We start from the raw sequence: 21,485 nt of genomic DNA on the forward strand, positions 1-21,485 counted from the left end.
TCTTCACTTTGTGTATACCTAACTGGTCATTTTGGGCTTGGTTTTAGAAGATAGTCTGTAACAATTCAAAAAAGGAGGTTGAAGGAGACCTGTGGTAACTGACAGTGTGTTGCTAAGAATGCTATAGCACCCTTGATGGGTTCAGTTCAAATTAGTGGAATGGCAGTAGTTCATACATACAAGGAAGATACCTTTCACTATATTAGTAAGCCCAAGTGCATTTTTAGGGGTTCATTTTTGCTCTTCATGAATTGATAATCTTGTAATTCTTGTAGATATCAAATTTTCATTCTTAGTAGTTCTTTGCGGAGGGAGTGGGAGGGAATGGTTGTTGTTTTAAGTTCCCAGAAACTTTGCTTTTAACAGAGGGTATGTTTTAACTTGCTCTGTTAAATTAATTTTTTTAATTGGAGACTCCATATTAATTGCAATCAAAAATTTCATACTCTAGAAGATGTCACTATAAAATAGAAAATGCATGGTGTTCTTTTCCTGTTCCCAAAAGTTGTAAACATACAGCATTTGCAGTTCAATATTTCATGTATTATGATTGCCGAATAATTAAACATTGCAAATAATCACTGCTTTTTTTGCAGTACTGGAAAAGTGCGCCTACTATCAAATTATGGTGGAAAAAGCTATTGGTTTATAGTCAGAATTATGTTTTGTCCTCTGGAGGCTGTTCCACCTGACAGATACAGTGATAAAACATAGCGAGCGGATGAAATCTTCCTGCCTGCAAACAAGATTTCTCTGTGGCTAGCAAGATTATAAAGGCCTCTACTGTTAAGCTCTTTCTCTGTTGGCAGCTGAGGTGGCAGTTTTAGTATATCCTTATGAAGAGCAAAAATTGAAAATGATCTTAGACTAAGTTGTGGGCCCTGTGATATACCTGGACAGGCCTTTTTCATTACTTGGGATTACAAAACGTGGTGTGAAGCTGAATCAATTCAGGTAAATTTGGAAAAAAATATTGTCTCTTTACATACCCAATACTGTGACTGTGATTGAAATGAACTCTATGCTGCATTTGGAATCCATTTGCCTTTCTACACAGCCCCTTGCCCCCCTCGCAGAACACACTCTGCTCCTCCTGTGTCCAGGCCACTCAACCGACTCAGAGCTTCGTTCTTTCTGCAGCTTTCACCCGAGGAGGGCTATGTCTCTGCTAAGGAAGATTGCTTTTTCTACACTGCCCAGTCACTTGAGGAAGAGGGGCCAGCTGATGCAGCCCTCTTCCGTGCTGAGCTGGCTCTGGTTAGTGGCCCAACTTATCACAGATTTCTTCAGTCTTTGCATTTTGTAGTGAAAGGAGTTGCCTTGTCACTGTCCATGCTTATTTTTTAGTGTTTGCTGTCTCCTCATTACTCATCCACCATAGGTGGGATGGATCCTGACATTGTAGAAACTGGCATCTAGAGACTTCAGCTTTTTGCATGAGTTGTGAATCTGGCCTGTGATATGTTAATTGCTGGGGAAAAAGTGTATTTTGTTGATGTTTTCAAAAGTGCATGGCTATCCACTTGTCTTTGCATGCACAGAGCATCCCTTTGGAAATCTCACCTTGTGTAGAGATACATTCATGTGCATATTTTTTTATGTATCATATAATATATCACTTCTTTACCTTGGAAAGTTTTTGATATTCCCTTTTTGCATGTAATCCACCCTTACAAGGAACGTTGACTGTCTTTGAAAGCTGAAAATACTTCCTCCTAATAATATTCGTCAGCCTTCAGCATCAGTCAGTGATTATGAGATTTGCAAGGTCAAAAGGTGTTCACTTGTACAAAGAATGCGGCTTACCTGAGCATTCAGAGCCTTACATAGCCCAGAAGTTACCAATAAGAACTCAGATTAAAAAGACACAGGAAATAGGACACCACAAAAAAGCAGAAAATCCCCCAACCCCTCCTCCTGCAGACAACCCAAAATACACATGTATCTGTATGTGTTCCAAGTGTGTATTTTCATGGCTTTCTGTACATATCTGGGTCTGATGTTGAATTTATTAGGCCCTCATTTTCTGAGGGCTTGAGTGGAGAAACAGCTTCTAATAAACACCAGAACTTAGTGCATCAGAGAAAAACTCAAAACGAAACAAAAACCTGGAATGGATTCTGTCGAAGTGAAAATCTCTTCATTACTGCTTCCAGTAGGTTTGCTGTTTTTTCACATTTGCAGATGACAAGCTGGCTTAATAACTTGCCTTTAAACAAAACTGCTTGTTTCTAATTCTGCAGTTTGTTACCTTTAGTAGTTAGGTAGTACTATTTGTCTTGCTCTATTCATTGAGAAGAAGCGTGAGTTTTATATTCTAAATTGCCTTTAATTAAAGATGTATTGAAATGATCAGATTAAAGCTATCTAAAAAATTTTGACTTCCATCTGTGGTTCATATTAAAAAAATCAAACTTGTGGAAAAAACAATGAAAATACATGACATAGTAATAAAGTTGTCAATCAACTTTGTCAGTTGTCAAATGTGCAAAATAGGGAACTAAATGTTCAGTCACCCAGATGAAGATATGTTTTTGGAGAACGCATATGAGATGCTGATTTTCTTGGGCAGATCTGTACACAAATTCTGCAGATCTCTCCTGAATTTTCACAATACTTATGTTAGGGCATAGCATTGGTAAGATGAGTATGCATTTTCCAGAAGATAAGCTGAGAGTAAGTTACAGCAAAGAAGCGGTTTGGATTAGCTTTTAAGTCTTCAGGCTTGAAATAAAAAAAAAAATCCTTTTTACCTAGAAAAGGACTCAATATGTTGAATCACTGCAGATTGTTGCTATTGCTATAATGAATTGATAATATGATTAACCACAGGGGATGAAAAAACAAGTTAGGTCCCACCTCTGCAGATGGTTGCACTCATCTGCTTCATACAAGTTTATGGTATGGGCATGGCTCTAAACCCAGTGAAAATTTTTGTTAGCGTACACTAAATTCTTGTGCTCTGACAGGGGAGATGAAATTACAGTCAAAGTGTAATATATGAAGCCCCATAAATTAGGTTCTTTAGGGCCTAATTTTATTCTACCATTTGAAAGAATATGAGTTTTGGAAAAAAATATGTTTTATTTAAAAAAAAAAAAGGCAAAAATACTACCCATTTCAATGTCTGAAACTATTTTAAAAATTTTATTTCTCATTTAGGAGAAATAGAAATGTAGGAATGTTCATAGTAATCTTGCTGTCAAAAGCAAAATAATTTAAAATCTATTAAAAAATAATGTAATGAATTTTTCATATAAATGTACTGTAAAGCAGTGCAGTTTCCATATGATTGTTTTTAAAAGCATATAAAAATCACTGAGGCTAAGAAGTTGAGTCAAGGGGACATTCCTGACACATGGCACCAAATGAAGCTCATTAATTTTTCCATGCTAAGTTTTGTAAAAGAAAATTGAAAAGAAAAGAGAAGCCCTAAAGAAATCAAAATATTGACACCAAGGACTATAGCAGAATTTTCCCAGTGCTTTGTACTTATGTTAATAGGCATGAGCTTCCCTCAGATCCACAACTTATTTTAGTTCAGACTCTCTCTTTACTTCAGATACTTGGTAACCTTTGACGATGTAGTAACAGATTGTTACTGGAAGCAGAAAATTTTCCTTCTGCGCTGTGCAAATGTAATTTCAATGTAAAACATGGAATGAGAAAAAGTATCAGTCAGTATGCAGTGGCTGGTATGCATGTGTTTGGGGCTTACGTGGTGTGATGGCAACAGCCTGGCTGATTGAATTGCTTTTGTTGTTAGGTGGACTCTGGCGAGGCAGATCTAGCGGATGAGTCCACCTTTGAATCACAGTATTCTCTAGAGAGAGACGTCTTCCAGGATTCAGTGACAGCTCTGCATGACAGCGCCTGTAGCGGTGAGGTGAACAACAGCTTCTGTCTTCCATTGTCAGCTCCAAAGGTAAAAAGCAGGATGGTTTTATTGATGACAAACTTTTATTGTAAGCGTGAGCAGGCTGTATTGTTAAATATAAATGTTTTGTGTCTTCCTGGTTCAAAATGCTCTTTTTGTTGGAAACTTAAAATTTTGTTTAGAGTAGTGCTGATGTCTTGCAGATATCTTTGTTGAAGAGAGAGGCAGATAGAAGGTGCAGAGCTTGCATTTTTGCTAGAGAAATCAGATTTAGCCAGATGAAGTATTGTGAGATGTTTATAGTATTAAAGGTGTGGTGAGCAGACTGCTAGAAAAATACAATTGTCATCCAAAACATAGAAAAGAGTGGTAACATAAAATGACTCTGTTCTATGGTATTATAGTATGAAAAGCAAGAGCACATTTTCATCCTAAGTTTTGCTTTTATACTTCATAATTAATACATTGCTGTGCTTTTGAGTGAATTTTTTGTAATTATGCTGTAATTAAAAGTAAATCTGTGTATATCAAAACTCTGCTAGCAATTTTTATTTAAAACAATAAATGAAGATTTATTTAAGAGTATTAAGATCAGTAACTTTTTTGATTCTTGGTCACATAGCCATAATGACCTGATTGTGTTTGGTTTCTCTTCATGGTTTTCCATATTCTTTTTTCTTTTCAATCTCTAGATTTATTTCACTAACTCAGAGCTTTCCAGTTCCATTCTCCTAGCAATCATCTTTGAAAGCCACTGGGTTTGCAGTGTGTGGTCTTTGAGTAGCTGTTGCTTTTTCTGCCACACCTGAGCTGCAGTAACTCCCATTAACCTTTCTGGGATATCTTTAGCCCTTATAAGGTGCTGGTTGGAAAGCTAGATTCATCTTCTAATTGTTTCTCCTAATCCACAGAAGAGCACATCTCTGCTGTGCCAATGGGACAGATTGCATTGTTTAACTCTGTAATTGTTACTTAAATGGATTATGCATTTTACATGCTTAGGAGCATTTTGTGAGGCAGAGTTAGAGCACTATTTGATGCTATGAAGAATGCAGAGGTATTTCAGTTATTTCTGGCTGCAGGGCAGTTGGCAGATTCTAAATCACTTTGGTATCATATTTAAAATAGATGATGAAAAACATACTTAAAGTAATGAAGATGCTCTAATGAGGCCACATGTTGCTATAGTTACAAATTCGTGAAAATGTATTTGTCTTAAAAAATTACAGCAGTGACTTTTCTTTAAGTGAAACAAAAAGTGAGCATATGCTGCAACACTTAATATGTACATGTGGCATATGAAATAAATGTTGAGTATGATCTGATGCTTGTTTTCACTAATCTGGAAATGGATATAAAACAGACTTAAAAGTAGATGTCCCAGCTGTATTTGAAACTGTATAAAATAATTTAAACAGATTATAGTACTCTTGCTCTGTTTTCAAAAGGTAGGAAATTACGTCATTGATTATATCATGCAGATTAGTTGTATTTAGGCTTCACTCAATTATCTTCTCAGCTGTTACTTCAACCAATTATTTACTGGTAAACCTTTTTTGATTCTTGTCTGGGGACAGAACAAGTGTGTATGTACTTCATGAAAGCTGACAAAAACTAATTCTAAGGCTCTTGAGACCAAATGTTTCAAAATGTCTCCAAATCCTCAGAAGCAAGTTTCCCCAACCTTTTGGAAAAGTAATAGAACAATTAATAGGACCAGTGGATAACAACTAAGACAGATAGAGGTAGTTGTTTTTGACTACTTTTATTGCATTTCAGAGAACAGTCCCTAATATTGATACAGAGCCCCTAAGTCCAGCTTCTAAGTCCTTTGTGTATCTTTTTGATACCTAATGGCCTACATGTTTTTAAAATAACTTACTTCAAAAGTTCTGCTAGAGAATATTTGGACATTTTTTCTAGAAAGTTGTGATTATTGAAATCCCTTGAAACATTTCAAAGGCAGGGCCTTAGAATCTTGAAAGTCTAAGCAAATGTGTAGAGAACTTAATCCTAGTACTGCAGCCATAATTGATAGATTTGCAGTAAGTACTAACTGGTAAGCTTCTGTAATTGCATTATTATATTTCAATGTTGCCACGCTTCAATCCCCCATGTTCACTTTTTGCTGAGGTTTGACCAAGTTTTTACTTGTCACTCTTTATGAGGAAGAGAAATCTAAATATGCTTCTGATTAGGTAAATGGATGATTAGATTGCATTCTTATTGTCTGAGCTGATTGCAATTCCACTTTGCTTGCTAAGTGTGCTGAAAGTAAAGACGTAGGTCTTGTGAAGTTCATTTACCTGAGAAAAACAATTGGATGCTTGAATTTTAAAAACTTACTGGAGTTATGTCTAGTTTGGGAATGTGTAAGGGAATGTTACTTTTCTGAACTTAGTAGAAAGTTATTGAAGAGTACCAAGTTAGAATTTGGCCTTCAACAGTAATTTACTTTTACCGATTTTTGGTATTGTAAAGCAGAAAAAATTGTTTAAGAAATCAAGTTCACTTTACAGTTGAATGAATGTGTGTAGGGAGCTGCAGGTGTGGTTGATCTTACAGCAGTATGTTTAAATTCTATGAGATTAGTTTTTGTTTAAGGTTTTAGCATGAAATGTGCTTTTGAATGATACTACAAATGAATGGTGATTGTTCACTGTCTCCTGTGTTGAACAGTCTGTTGGAGAGGAATGCCTAAATGCTGCAGCTGATTTCCATGTATCTGAGAAGAATTTGTACAACATGGATCTGAATCAGAGACTCAGAGATGAAAAGTCTGTAGTGGACAGTAGCCTGGAAACTGCAAGTGATTTTACTAAAACAGATGTTCTGACTCTGGATGTGTCGGATATCAACCAAAGTGAACGTGAAAATACAGCAACATGGACTGGATCTCAGACAGCATCAGAAATTGCACTAAATACAAACCTTGCTACTACCACACAGGTTGATCCCAATGAAAAAGTAAATTTATTTGCTTTTTTTTTTTAAATAATAATTTAAAAAACGTACAGAAAGCCTGCAATTAAACCAAAGAATTTTCTGCAGAAATTGTCAATGGCCAACAGTCACATATCATTTTCTGTTTATTAATGTACATCAGATGTGTTAGCTCACATCAAAACTTTGGGATTTAGACCTTTCCAAAACAGGACATAATTTATGGCATCAAAATAGTATTTTCTCAGAGGCTGGCAGTACAGGGATGTATGCAAGTCTTTTCAGACCTCACGTCATTAGATACTGCTGGACCATGGTGCACCCACTGGGCAGGACAATGGTGTTTTCTTAGCCCCTATTAACCTTCACAGGAGCAGGCGTGCAAGTAGGAGCTGGAATCAGGCCTAGAAAGCTGAGGGGGAGTGGTGTGAATGTCTTGCATCATGGGGTTGCTGCAATCCTGTGCAGTTCGGATCACAAACTGGCCTGTGATTGCTACAGTGTACAAACATAATGTTACTTCATATGACAGTCGCTGTGACGTGGTGTTTCTTATTTATTCTGTTCTGTGGTTTATTGAGAAGTATTTATAAGAGCTGCAATTTCTTACAAGATCTGTTGCTTCAGTAGTGGCAGATTGTCAGACATCTGTAGTGAATGAATCTGAAGCCATTGAATTCATCCTACTAATTTTGATATCCCTAAATTAAAAGCATACTTTGTGATAGATACGTTGCCTGAATGAAAACAGAAATCATGATGTTGGTTTGGTCTTTGATGACCTGGCTTTTTCAATGTCCGTGTAAAGAATCTGACTTAATTATGTGCATGGCATTTGTGTAAAAGAAGGTTAGTTGAGATCAGTATGAGCAGTCATATTTTTATCTTGGTAATCTGAACTGATGTAATTTTCACTTGTGTTAGGATCAGTTGCTTTTAATGGAAAAGAGATGCCCAGTATCTTTGGAGGGAAGTTCCACACCCCCAGATTCAGTCAAAAACATTTATGAGAAGACTATCACTATTGCAAAAGGCAATTCAAGCTTAGGTAAGTTAGCTAACATTTTTTGTAACCTTTTCAGGAACATGGCTTTTGGTTTCACTTGTGAGTTCCCTGTTTTATTAGTAAAAATGGAGTATTTTCCATTTGTTGGGGACAGGATATTCATTCTTGGCTGCTCTTGCCCTGTTTGACTGTGATATGGCACTGGACCCATTTGCTGTCACTGTGAACACAAAAGTGAGATTGAGAAAAGTCTCACTGAGAATTTATTTTCCCATTAAGGAGTGTAGTCTTTCCTAAACATTAACAGAACTATTTTAATGCATTGTTTTTCAATGTCTGTACTAATACTGTGGCAAAACAAGATATAACCAAGGAATGATGTAGAACAACATGATGGTCAAAGAGCTGAGATGAGACTTTCAAATATTTGTAAGCGCAGACTGGTCTTGCTTCCTGAGGATGGTCAAGTGGGTCTAAACAAGTTATTTGTTTCCTTGCCTCAAATTTGTACTTGTATCCAAAGTGCCTCAAATGATTTCTGAAAATCATGTCACTGATAAATTTAATAGGTAATGTTTTTGGCTCACTGATACTATCATTTTGTAGTGAAGTTCAAAGTTTCTAGATAACTGTCAACAACTTCCAGAGCATACTGACTGGAGACACATTTTGAAGTGAACACATACAACAGATCAAAATGCTCTTTTGTTGTCCTGTCTCTGGTGTGGCCCTGAGCAGTGTGAGGGGGAGGACAGGAACAGAACACGCTCGGAGCCCATGCAGGGAGGACTTCGTGTTGAGAGGCAGTGATGTATCCCTCCCATTCATGGCTGGCATGTTCATTTGGTTTGGTAGGTTCCTGGTGCTGTTTCTTCCTGTCAACTGCAGATCCTTGAAGACTCTATGGGATTAGTAGGGCAGGACTTTGCGTGGCTGCTGGTTATTAGCAGTAACTCATCAAATGCTTTAAAATGGGCTGTACACATAACTGCATGTTTATGAACAGTCCCCAGTCAGGACTTCCTTGCTGTGCTGTCAGTTTCTTTACAGCTGTGATGCTGTATTTCGTTGGATATCTCAACCCAGAATAAACTGCCTTCTGATGGCTAGATGCTCAGACTGCTGCATATCACCTTCATAAAACAGCCATCCTTCAAAATGGATCTGATTTAAAATCAGAGTCTCCAAAATAGAAAGATTTAGGAAAGGCTGATGTAGGTGTAAGGTTTTTCTTTCATTGGTACAATGTGCTTGGTTAAGTAGTGCCTTTACTGGCCTTGTTGCCCAGCTGTGTAAAGTGCAGGTCACTGCATTTTGAGGCATCTTGATTTTGTAAAAAATTTTTTCTTTGCAATAAACTCTTAATTCAATAGAGTAGGTTTTCATTTATGAGTATTTTAAGTGCAGTGAACATACACTGCAAATTTCATGTCAAGTGTAATATAGCAGGAAAATACAAACTTGGGGCAGGGTACATATTGGCAGACATATATATGTGTGAAAAATAAGACTGGTCTTGATATGTACAAAATACGTGAATATTTCTTTCTTGTGGCTTTTGACTATAGTATTTTTCTTCCAGTCTGAGTGTGCTCTGGTCTGGGAAGCAGCCTGGGCACAGTGACCAGTTTAGACATGGAGTTACACTGCTTTTATGTTTCATTTTTAAAAAAGGAGCTAAATCGAGAGCTATGAATGATGTTGAAAGCTGCAGCTGCATCAATTAAATAATTGAGAGTTGAGAACTAGCGCTTCTTTTTTTCCTTTTAAATGGTGTCACTGATAGTTTGCAGCAGCTCTTCTAAGCCAGCCACAGCTGGAGCTCTAAAATTTTAGCTGTGATTTTTAAAAGATAAGAAGAGAGCACTCAAATGCAGAAGAACTGAAATGCCATTGTCCTGTGCAAGCACTTTGGCAACTTTACAGTGACCTTTTCATGTTTAACCTGGAACTGTAGGTGTCCAAACTGTGACATCAGCCTTTCAGATCTGTAATGATAATGTCAGCATAGAAAGGGCACCCGTTGTATGTGTGATGTTTTTCTAAAGTGCTATTATACTGCCCTCAGTAATGTTTGTTACTGTCTTAACCACACAGCAAGGTTAGCTTTAGAATTTCAAACCACATTTCAGAAAAATAAAAAGTTTTTCATTAAGCACTGTTAAGATTGTGGCAGTCCACTGGGTGGACTTCAAGGATTCTGGCCTTCATCTGCCTCTCCACTGCCTTAGTGAAGAACAGTTTTTCCTGTAGCTGTTACCAGGGTTTGCTTCCTGAGTACCACTTGCCCTGAAAATAACAGTGACAACTCGTCTGTAAGAACAGTCACAAAGACACATGAAGCCCAGCATAGATCAGTCCCAATGGGTTCCCCATGGGAGAGGAGGGGCAAGAGCCCATCTGTCTAATTTTCCATTAGTGAAAAGAAAGCACAGTTAAAGGGTATATAAATACCGAGAAGCAGTATTCTGCTGTGCCACAGATAGGATGCTGTTTTAAATCAGATATTGGACTGTATACATTAGCAATATGCAGACTTTCACAAAAGTCAGGATACCCTTTTGGGTCTAAGCTGTGGCCCACCTAGGAAAGCAGGAAGTTAGCCATCCTCTCAGGTCTATCTGATTCAGGTTTTGTGTTGAAAATAAGTGTGTATTTGTATTCAGCCTATTAATTACCTGTTTAATAATTTCACTTTCTTTCCAAAGAGGGGTGTCATAAACAAAAGTGAAATGTATATAAACTCAGTGAACCATCAGAAGAGTGATGAATTTGACTGTTTTTTGAGCAATTTCATTACCTTTCTTATTTTTTGCTTAAATTTTTCACTGTCTTCATGTTTTTGTTTTGAGCTGAGTCTGTGAAATGACAGCAAGGTATAGTTACTGTGATTGTGATTTGAAACTGCTGTCTCCAAGGGGGGAGAGTAAGAGCAACATTTATAGTCTTGGTGATATTGGCAGGTCTGCTGACTGACCTTTTACCTTCCCTGTTCCCCATGTTACATTTCTTTATCTTGGCACCCAGACCTGTGGCTAAAAGGCATTAATTGTTTCATGTGTTTTCACTAAAGGAATGACAGTAAGTTCCAATAAAGATGGTTTGGGAATGATAGTTCGCAGCATTATCCATGGAGGCTCAATAAGTCGTGATGGACGAATTGGTGTGGGAGACTGCATCCTGTCCATTAATGAAGAGTCAACCACTAACTTAACCAATGCACAAGCCCGCGCTATGCTGAGACGGCATTCACTCATTGGACCAGATATAAAGTAGGTAAAGCTAGATGATATATTATGGTAGGAAAAAGCTAATAATCAAAATTTGTTTATGCAAGTATTTTGTTATTGCATGTGAGTTATTAGACATTTTGTTACAAAAATTCTGTTATTACACATGGGTTTACCTTTAAGTTGCCACTTCAGATGAATAATTCAGCTTCAGATTACATTTCCATGGATTTCAAAGATGAAATCACTTGTGTGTGAGGCTTCAGATGTTCTTAGAAATTACTGTCATGAATATCATCATTACTGCCATGCCTAATTTTATTGAAAGAATGGGATTAATCAGAATTTTGCATTCACAGTATGACCCTCCTAAAGAAAGTAACGATTTTCTCAAGGTGTTTGTGGTTCTTGAAGGTGGACAGTCTTGGCCATTGCCCAAGTGATTTAATTCGATTTTTTTTTTTTACGGGTTTTGGTTGCCAGACAGGAAGTATGGAATATGATGTTAATGAAGAAAAGTAATGCTTAAAACATTACAGTACTGTGTGACAAACAGTAGAAACACTCTGTTTTGTGTAGTCACTTCCAATTTTTTATTAGTACATATGAAAGAGGTGATGATCTTGTGCATAACTATCTGCTTTTGGGAGTAGTACTTTTAAACTTCCAGTAATTAATAAAAGTTTAGAGAAATCCACTTGACAAAAAAGTTTCTTCTTCCCAGGTTCATACAATTTACAGAATTTTAACTCTGCCTTAAAGTACAATTCTTTCTAGTTGTTGTAGTTGTCAAATTAACTTTGCCCACAAGCACCATCCAAAAATGAGGTTGTTCCTGAAGTTGTGGATGCAGCTGTAGACACACTAATGCTGTGTTTACAGCTTCAAAACCTAGTGGCTGTTTCCTCTGTTTAACCTTTGGTAACATTGATTGGGTCAGATAAACAAATGACATTAATGGAGGTGGTAATAGGAGCCTCTACTTATTTAAGAGGGTGGCCTCTAAAGAATCAGTCCAGTCCCAGTGTGGTTACAGGTAACTGTGTTTAGAACTCAGTTCAGAATGGGCAGCAGGCATTCCATACTTTCCCAGAAGTATTCTAGCTTGGAAGAGACCTAGTATTTTAGTAAGAGGTGGGCAAAGTAGCTTCACTATGGGTGGTAGGTTTACTTGCCTGCCCCATAGCTGTCATGCGTTTATGATTTAATGTAAGCCTGTTTAAATCAAGGGATATGCTCATATAATAAATTACGTTGTTATCAATACTGTCAGGAATATAAGTGAGTCATTGTTAAAGTGTGATGTTGGTTATTACTGTTGGCTTCCAAACTACTACTCCAGCTGTCATGATTGAAGTCGGTTGTATGTGCATATGCATGTGTGTGTAGATCTGCTTAAAGACACAAATGCTGCAGCACCATTCTTCTATGAGGAGTCTTTTTTTAGTGCTGTAGTTACATGATCAAATGCAGGCATGTTCATTATTGGTGCATATCCTTTTACGTCTGCTGTATTTCATGCTGTGTGGCTACAAGTTTTGTTTTGTAGTCTTACTCTTTTGCAGATCTTTGAGAAATACTAAAATCTTGCCTTAGATGTGGATATTCAGATTATCCAGAGAAAAATGCATCCCATTTCTGAAGGATAGTGCAGAAGAGGGGCAGTTGCTATTGATATTCTTACACAAGATTTTTGTGTTTTGTTTTGTATTTACGTTCTTTGTTGCATTCGTGTGATAAGGTTTTAAAGTGAAGCCATCTTCTCCACTTCAGAAACGTAAAGACCAAATCCTTTGGTAGCTTCTAAAGGAGTCTTGCAAGAAAAATGACAGTATTTTTGGGACAACATAGTTTTGCTATAAAACTATTCAGCATAATCAAACTTTTCTTTAATTTTTAACTTGCGGTAGAAGTACAGGATCCCAGAAAAATATTGTGACACAAACATGTGGGTAACGTCCCAAATTAAGATTTTGGAGATGAGGAGCTTTATCTTAAGGTAGCTCTTCATGTTTGCTAAGAAGAATACACACCCCTCTTCCCCCCCCTTATTTGTCAATTCAGAGCTAATGTGGTGGATCGCCTTGGAGCATTTGTGATTTAAGGGCCAGGATTTCAAAGATTTAAGTTGAATCTCTTTGTTGTCTTCCTTGGAAGGCAAGGGTATGCTAGCAGCTCAGACGTGACCATCTAGGCATCATTCCTCTTAGTCCTTACTACAAAACTTGCACCTTAACTTTTAGACTGAGTGTTTTTGGGGTAGCAGGGTGCCCCCAAAAAGTGATTAAGCAGAAGCATTTTACTTCCAAAGCTGTATTTCAGTAACAAACGGTATTAGCAGAGAAAACACAAAGCCGTTCTTACTGGCCACATAAAGGCATTGTTTAATTCTGTTAAAGGAAATTTAATTTTGAATAGTTCAAGAACCAGTCATCTGAGTTTCAGAGTTGGGTATTTAATATTTTTCCCCTTTGTGTATGGAAAACCAGATGTGTGGCCTTACAAGAATGCATTCTGTTTCACTTCTCATTCTACCTTGCCAGGAGCTCTTGTATTTAGAGAGCCAGCTCTTTGTAATAATAGCCAGTTCTTTGTGCTCAGCAGCAGCTGCTTCTAGCATCTGTCAGATAATTACAAAGCTGAATTACAGTTCACCTGACTAAAATGGGGGGATGAATTCCTGAAAAACAAATAAGAGAGATTGCAATTCCATGCTTCTTAATAATCACTGCTGTAGACAATAATAAAGAACAGATGTTTTCTGGGTTAGATATAGATGAAGTGGAGGTAGAACAGGACAAAACAAGGAAAAGGAAGATAAAAAAACAGCTCTCACTTTCACATACATAAATATGCCTCGTGCATTCAGCATGAGACATTGATATTTATTAACATCATTGTAAAAAGATGCTGCATCATATGCTTCACATTCTAGATCTTCTCCAGCACCTGCTGATGATCAGGCCCTCTGTTATGTGTGAGTATTGGCAATTCAGAAACTCATTATGGCTCTGTGTTGCAACTTGTCTGTAAAATCATTCCATGCTTTTATGACATCAATAGTAATGTCAGGGATATATCCAGATATAGGTACATATTCTCTTTCTCCATATGTATGTTTGTGCGTGCACATGTGGCTGCACATGTGGATTTGTATATATATATTTTTTATTAAAAAAGATATGACTGTGTATAATTGTATTATATATTTATATATATAATTGTATTATATATTTACATGACTTTAAACTTGAGGATTGGAACATACTTTCTAAGTCTGGAATGAAAATACCTGTTTCTAAAAAAATTATTGCTAATATTTTTAAATTTCATCTACAACAGCCACCTGAGATGTGCTCAGAGCACGTGTGCATGTTGTGTGTGTGTGTACAAGGTTCAATTCTAGAATTGGCATGAGTACGATGTACTGATATCTGGATTAATCTCAGTGTCATATTTTCAGTGGCACTTACATTTTACTTCCTTCATGTATGAAAAGGTTCAAATTGAACCTTAAATGTTAATTACAGTAATTTGTCCTGAGCATTTTCCATACTTTGTAATTTGATATGTTGGTGTTTCAAGGTTTTGTGTGGCTGTTCAGTCAAGCATGTGATAAATGTTCCTCTGTACTGCATGCGGTGTTGTGTTTACAAGATACTTTCATGTGTAAAACCATTGGTGTTTCCATTGTCACTGCTTTAGTTGCTAGTGCGTATCTCTGGGGGTAGGCAATGTGGTGATAGCTCTCAAGAAAGAAAACCAGAACACTTTTCTTTCAAGCTGTACAGCTGCGAAAGAGAGGAAAATGGTTAAACCATACATATACTTTCCTTTGAAATTGTTGAACTTTAATTTCTTTTGCAGAGAAGAAATACAACACGGAAGTGCAGCAGTCATTTACTTGTTTTCTGTTTTCTGTGTCTTCGTCTCTGTTTTCTGACCATTGTTTCTCTTACTGTCTTCCCTGTAACCGTATTAAGGCAATTACCAGTCTGCTTTGCAGATGAATTATTCAGTTGCCTTGGTGGGGTTTTATTTCCACTTTACAGTATGAGGTTCAAGAGAGTCGGTCAGAGGAAACAAATACACTTCTTATTCTGGGCCTCTCACCATCCCAGTCACAGGGAGCTGTTGTGGATGATGCTGAGTGTCTTCAGACCTCACTCTAACCTCCGACTGAGCTCCAGTAGCAATCCAGCAAGCGATGGATTTGGTACCTGTGAGGTGTCTGCCCATGAGCGCTAAACGGGGGAAAAAACTTTTGTAAATCTAAGATCTTTAATACAATGTTACCTTGCCAAGTGCCACAGAAGGCAGAAGCAGGTTGAACAGCCTCATAGCTAAGACTGCTTTTAGTATATGTATTTCCTAAAAATTTAGTTTACAGAAGAGAGAGGTTTTTAGGTGTAGGTTTTCTTTTCAATAATAACATGCCTAACAGAGAAAGTAGGAGGGCAATCACATCAGTGATACAGGTAGTAAAAGCAGCTAGGGAAACCTTTGCTGTTAACTGGACTTTGGAAATCATGAGCAAGATACGAAGGTGACCTCCATGTAGAATCTAACTTTTCAGGTATTTGATCCATGTAATTTGGTTTTCTTTTGTATGTTCTTTTTTTGCAAAATGCAAGTGTTCCGGTTTCTATTTGTGAAACAGCTGAAGTATCACAGAAATCTGGTTTAGATAAGAATGAACAGTTAAAAACATACAGAATGTTCCTTTGAGTGCTTTAACTTAGGCTCTTAGAATTGTAGTTAAGCCCTAGAATAGAAATAACGTATTTTTCCAAAGCACTAAAATGTAACAGCTCCCAGTGAGATTATCTAAATTTTATTCTATCTGTGGAAATCAATTAGGTAGTTAAATTGCTCATTTTTAGATACATTTTTTTAAAATGGTAAAGCAAACCTCTTTTCTTCTTAGTTCCTGCGCTGTACACAGAAAGGGAAGGCTAAGGCAGCTTTTGGGAGATGTTTCTAAGTAGCATTTAAAACTCTTTGAGAGCATCCTTTGAGTCATATCTTTTTAATGTTTCAGCACAATGTCAGTTATTTAATCCTACAATGAAAAACAGTAGTTTCCCAGAAGCTGGAGTGCATATGATTTGCCTCCCCCTTAGCTGATGTCAAGTGCTGATGTAGAAGGGTAAGGACTGCTACTACCCTTGGACCTTGGCACCCTGCATAATTGTTTGCCTTGTGGTCCTTGCCGAAAAGGACTAGACAAGAGTTGGTAGATACTGAACAATGTACTGTCAGGTCACACACTGCTGTATGCTTTCAGGCTGAATCTGGGCTAACCTCTTTCCTTTGTAGGAGTGTACTATTCTCCTTTACACACTTTGATAATAGCTTCCAGCTTCAGTTTAGCATAAAGGAGATTGTCCAAGCCTTCTTCTAGCCAGTAGAGACCTTTTTTAGTTCTGGTTTATTTACTGCATCTTTCTGTCAAGGGAGCACTACACTTCCTATTTATTTTTATGAGTGAAGAATGGAACTGAATGAATGTTACATTTTCTTAGTTTGAAATGTAACTTGCGTATCTTACAGCTTTTGTAGAAGCAAGGTATTCTTATGGGCCTACTGGTGAAGCTGCTGCATCAGCATTTGACCCATGAGAGTTTTGTGAGCATAATACTAGTACTTTGCTGTAGTTCAACACACTTGGAGTTGGAGGTGGCTGAGAAGTAATAGTCATGATTCTTGAAAATTCTTTTCTCTCTTGCTTCTTGCTGTTTCACTTTTTGGTCCTCGCAGAATAGCTGCTGCATGTCTTTAGGATTTCCCAGTGCTAGAATGCCCTCAGGAAAGGTAGATAAGAGTTAGCGACCTCATGCTGAGGCTTTGTTTCCCTAGTGTATGTTAACTTCTCAGCACTCCAAAACGAAAATAAGTTGTGTCAAGTGGAGTAACATTTGTGTGTTTGAAAAAAAAGGCTGATGCAGAACAGGGAAGGAAGGAATAAAGCTGGTAAAGATTTTGGAGTGGATATGGATTTAGATAATATGTGTTTAGAAATTTCCATTAAAAAAACTAGGAAGTTCTTTTTGTTCAACACCCTAGGCACCTCTGTAATGACCCTTTTTTCACTTTCCTGGATACGTTAGATGTGAGAGGAGGTAGGGAACATGCTTAGACACGTAACAGATGACGAATAAAGGTGGTCCCTACAACAATTTTTGATAGAGTGTTTTAGACTAACATGATTAGTCGTATAAAAGTTTATTTTCATTGTCTTTTGATGCTTGATGTATTCAGCAGAAAATTACTGAGAGTGGGAATCAGTGGCAATCAGGGTGTGACAGGACATCAATCAGGAATGATGGACAGGAGACGGCTCCAGGTGAAAGTCTCAAATCTGAAAGAATCTCTTCTCTGCAGCTTACACTGTCTTGTGAAGTGCTCAAGTCCTTTTCTTCTTTTTTAGCCCTTTCTCTTCTGTGGGGTAATATATTATTTTTTCTTTTAAGAATGCGATGTGTATCAAGACAGTTTTTTTTCTGCCCTTTTTCCATCAGTCTTACTTCTTGGTATACTAGAATCTGATAGCTAAGCTGCTTAATGAACAACGTAGGTTTTTAAGAAGACAAAGCATCATTAAAGGAGGGCTAACTAAGTAGCCCTGTTTATATCATCGTGCATACCATGGCATCGTTTTGCCTCCCAGGTGGAAGATTTTTAAGAAATACTCCTCAAGCCTTAATCCTTTTTCCCCGCTTTGTTTCACTCTCTCCAGTCTGTTGGGTCATTTCTGTTTCTGCATTCAAACAAGTCAAGTGGAATGTGCACATCATTTGTCTGGTGAAATATTATTGTCTGATTGTCCCAAACTGGTTGCAAGTGCGTGAAGGGCTGGAGGAAGGAGTTGAGCAGGGGATTGCTCCCTGTGGTGTAGGTGGTGTGCTGTAACACATTTGTATGTCCAAATGCATGAAGTATTCTTCACTAAAAGGGTAGAAACCCAAAATAAATACAAAATCACCGAGGAAAGCACAAAACCTCCCACAGGCCAACTTTCAGAATCATTTTCAGTAGTCATTGAGGATGGTAATGATGCCTCAAACCTCACAGATTCTTCATGTTTGTCTTTGCACGAGAAATCTCTGTTTTGAATGAAGCTGGATCGTCTCTTGTTACGTTCTTGTCACTGTTTAAGCACCACATACTTTAATTACAAAAAATTATGTGCTGTTCAGCTACCTGATTTGACTATAAATGGGTACTTGTTGCAAAGCACAAAGGATTTGTATAAGTGCCTATTTCCAACATACCAGCATTGTGGCTTTAAAGTCACTGAAGTAGTCTTGAGTGGCTTCTTCATACCCCTATCTCACACCCACCAAAGGGAGGACCAGCGTTCCTCGTGCTAGTTTAATCATGTCTCGTTTTATTGCAGTATTGTATATGTGCCAGCAGAAAATTTAGACGAGTACAGGGCTGGTTTGGGACAACAAACAGAGGGAGCTGTGCCACTTGAACTTTTTCCATCACATAATGTCAGGTGAGTCAAAAGGCTTACAGTTTTCTCCCAGATACCTCTCGAATGTAACTTTTTGTATACTTTGAACATTTTGGGAAAATGAGTTTTATTTTGGAAGAGATGAAAGATGAATGATTTTCTTCAAGACCAACAGACATTACAAAAAAAGCTGTTAAGAATACAGTGTTTGGTTTGACTAGAAAATTTTTAAACAGTTTTACAAGGCTGTTTGATCTGTGCAAAAAAGAAATTGAATTCTGTCTCGTCCTAAATTTTTCTTAAATACCATGCAATTGGATTTATGGATTATCACAAATACTCAAGCGCTTCCAGCATAAGACTTCAGAATTTATGGTCTTTCCAGAACATTACTGGAAGGAATGTATTATGCCATTATTTTCCTTGAGTTTCAAAAATTCATTGCAGTACAGCCCAAAATTTTGAAATGATTAATAATTGATTTTTTGAAATTCATCTCTAAAAGCAGTAAGTTTTGTTGAGTGTTGCTGTTGTAATTGCTTCCATTTTGAAAGCCGTAAATTAGGTTTAGCTTTGATATGGTTCTAGTTCCAAATTTCAGTCTTTTATGCTGTGTTGTGAATAGAAACCTCATTGCAGAAAGGAAGTGAACAGGGAATCCCTGAGCACCATGCATATTCTAACAGACATCAGAAAAAGAAGTTCCTTGCATGAATCTGGTATACAAATTCTAATACTGGCAGGGTGACCCAATATATGAAATTTTTCAGAAAAATCTAGTGATTATGTGTATTCTTTAGAAATAAATCACATGTTCCTGTTTATCACCAGGGAACTCCCAGAGCTTCCAGAACGTGAAGAGGGGGAGGGGGAAGAAAGTGAACTTCAAAATGCAGCCTTCAGTAACTGGAACCAGCCACGAAAGTAAGTGCAAATCTAGTTGCACATTATAAAATATTACCTGAAATTCAAAAATTTTGAAACATATTTTAAGAGGAGTGAAAAACCAGCAGAATTACTGCACTTATTTATGTTGTGCATTGCGGTTGACTTTTATTGCCTTTGGGCTAAATCCCTGCAATAGCAATGTCTTGATTGTTACAGTAATTTATACTTACTTATCCCAAGGTGATTTTCAGGGATCCAGTAAGAAAAGATGAAGAGAATGCTTCAAAATTTTTATTAGAACTCAAAATAAAGTGACCAACACTAGACTCAAGTACAGTATTTCTGAGCAATCTAGTAGGTAGCTTCCACTGAAAGACAAAACTCTGCAAGGAAGAGTTATTTCAGAATGTTTTAAAATAATTGTGCAAAATCAGGTGTCTTCAGTGTGCAGCATTGTAATAATCACAACAGATTTTAATTTATTTTGGTCCTTTATTTTTGTCACAAAAGGGTTGAACTCTGGAGAGAGCCTAGCAAGTCATTGGGGATAAGCATTGTTGGTGGACGAGGGATGGGGAGCCGCCTGAGTAATGGAGAAGTGATGAGAGGCATCTTTATCAAGCATATCCTGGAAGACAGCCCAGCTGGCAAAAATGGAACACTGAAAACTGGAGATCGGATTGTAGAGGTACCATCTGAATGCCTTTTCTCCAATTCCCCCAGCATCTCAGGAGTTGCTGAGATGGATGTGTGGTTCTGGGCTGACAGCTGTGCAATTGCTCCAGCTTATACCACTTGAGCCACACAGACTGTAGTACTATCTGCTGATGTTTGTGTGCAGACAGCGGTCTGTTAAGTTCAATATACAACCTGAAACATAGATGACTGACTGTGTGAGCAGAGGTCTACAAAGCCAGCAGTTTGACCTGCCTGTTTTAAAACCAGCATGTGTAGGAAGAAGCTTAACTTTGGTGAAACTAAAGGATTTCACCTTTGCATATTGGATAGCAATAGAAACAGCCAGAGCAAATCATGCAAATAAATGCCAAGCTTATTTCCCTCTTAAATCTTAATTGATTCACATCATTTTTGTGCATCTTGTGCAAGAGTTAAAGGAGACACAATTTTTTTCCCTCCTGACATGAAGAAGTCTGGATTTGGTACTTGAGATACGGAGAACATCATGCCTCTGTATGAGTGCAATGTAGCCAGTGGTGTTTCAGGGAGGGATTTATCTTCACTTCTCTTCTACTTATCCAGTCCTGTGCCCATGCAGCCACTTCTGCTTTCTCACTTAAAGGTATTGAAGAGCGAACATATTGAAAGGAATAGATCTTTCATGGGATGTCTGCCAGTGTCAGACATTGCCTTTTCTCCAGTGTCAGGCTATTAGAAACTGCCTTCACTTAACCCTGCTGGATGTCCTTAGCTGACTGTGCAGTGGTGTAAGAAGCACAAGTAGAGTGATGGAGGTGGTGATTCTGGCTCAGACTGGGCTTGCTTTACACAGTGGTACTGAAACTGCAGTTTGTTGTTTGTTATAACATCCATATCAAGGACCTTGAAATAATACTTCGGTATAGGTAGCACTTTCTACAGCAGGATGGAACAATTTCCAGTGTATATAAGAAGTTGGCAGGTGGAATTTTGCTTTATGGCCACAAAATTAAAAGCATACATTTCATCTGAATAACTGGATCTTTATGAATGCAGTTGTTTCTGACAGTGATGATTGCAGAGCTGGAATGGGTGAGTGAAATCAAAATGTTGTGTTAATGTGACTGGTTTTGAATGGACTGTTTCAGTTTCTCAAGTTGTGGTATATGTAAGCTTTTATCTCTGTAGAACATACAGTTTTTCTGACATGGGAAGTTGAAGAGCATTATTGTTGTTTTTCAGTTCCTCACAGGTTCATAATTTCAGATTGTTTTTGTGCTCTCTTATTAGTATTGGATAGTTAAGTTTCAGGTAGAGTTAGACAATTTAAAAAGTGTAGGGGTAATCCTCATCGTATAACTTTGTGTGCTAGAATTGCCACTAACAAATAACCTTTCTGTGTTAGCTTCTAGCTTTTATTGT

General features: G+C 37.5%; 1 protein-coding gene across 6 annotated transcripts in view; it reads left to right on the plus strand.

The window, feature by feature from the left end:
* Window positions 1-21,485, plus strand: part of MPDZ (multiple PDZ domain crumbs cell polarity complex component) — a 93,768-nt gene that overhangs the window by 42,142 nt on the left and 30,141 nt on the right. For 4 of the 6 annotated variants that reach the window (XM_085043110.1, XM_085043111.1, XM_085043114.1 and 1 more), the window contains exons 18-26: window positions 1,141-1,257; window positions 3,767-3,925; window positions 6,557-6,844; window positions 7,745-7,868; window positions 10,900-11,098; window positions 13,992-14,033; window positions 18,456-18,560; window positions 19,350-19,442; window positions 19,917-20,094. In XM_085043110.1, coding sequence (XP_084899236.1) covers window positions 1,141-1,257; window positions 3,767-3,925; window positions 6,557-6,844; window positions 7,745-7,868; window positions 10,900-11,098; window positions 13,992-14,033; window positions 18,456-18,560; window positions 19,350-19,442; window positions 19,917-20,094 — 1,305 coding nt within the window. The remainder of the gene's footprint in view (window positions 1-1,140; window positions 1,258-3,766; window positions 3,926-6,556; window positions 6,845-7,744; window positions 7,869-10,899; window positions 11,099-13,991; window positions 14,034-18,455; window positions 18,561-19,349; window positions 19,443-19,916; window positions 20,095-21,485) is intronic. The other 2 variants (XM_085043113.1, XM_085043115.1) reach the window with 1 other exon arrangement.

This window comes from Lichenostomus cassidix, chromosome Z (assembly GCF_008360975.1).
Source record: "Lichenostomus cassidix isolate B80296 chromosome Z, HeHo_3.0, whole genome shotgun sequence".
Lineage (NCBI taxonomy): Eukaryota > Metazoa > Chordata > Aves > Passeriformes > Meliphagidae > Lichenostomus > Lichenostomus cassidix.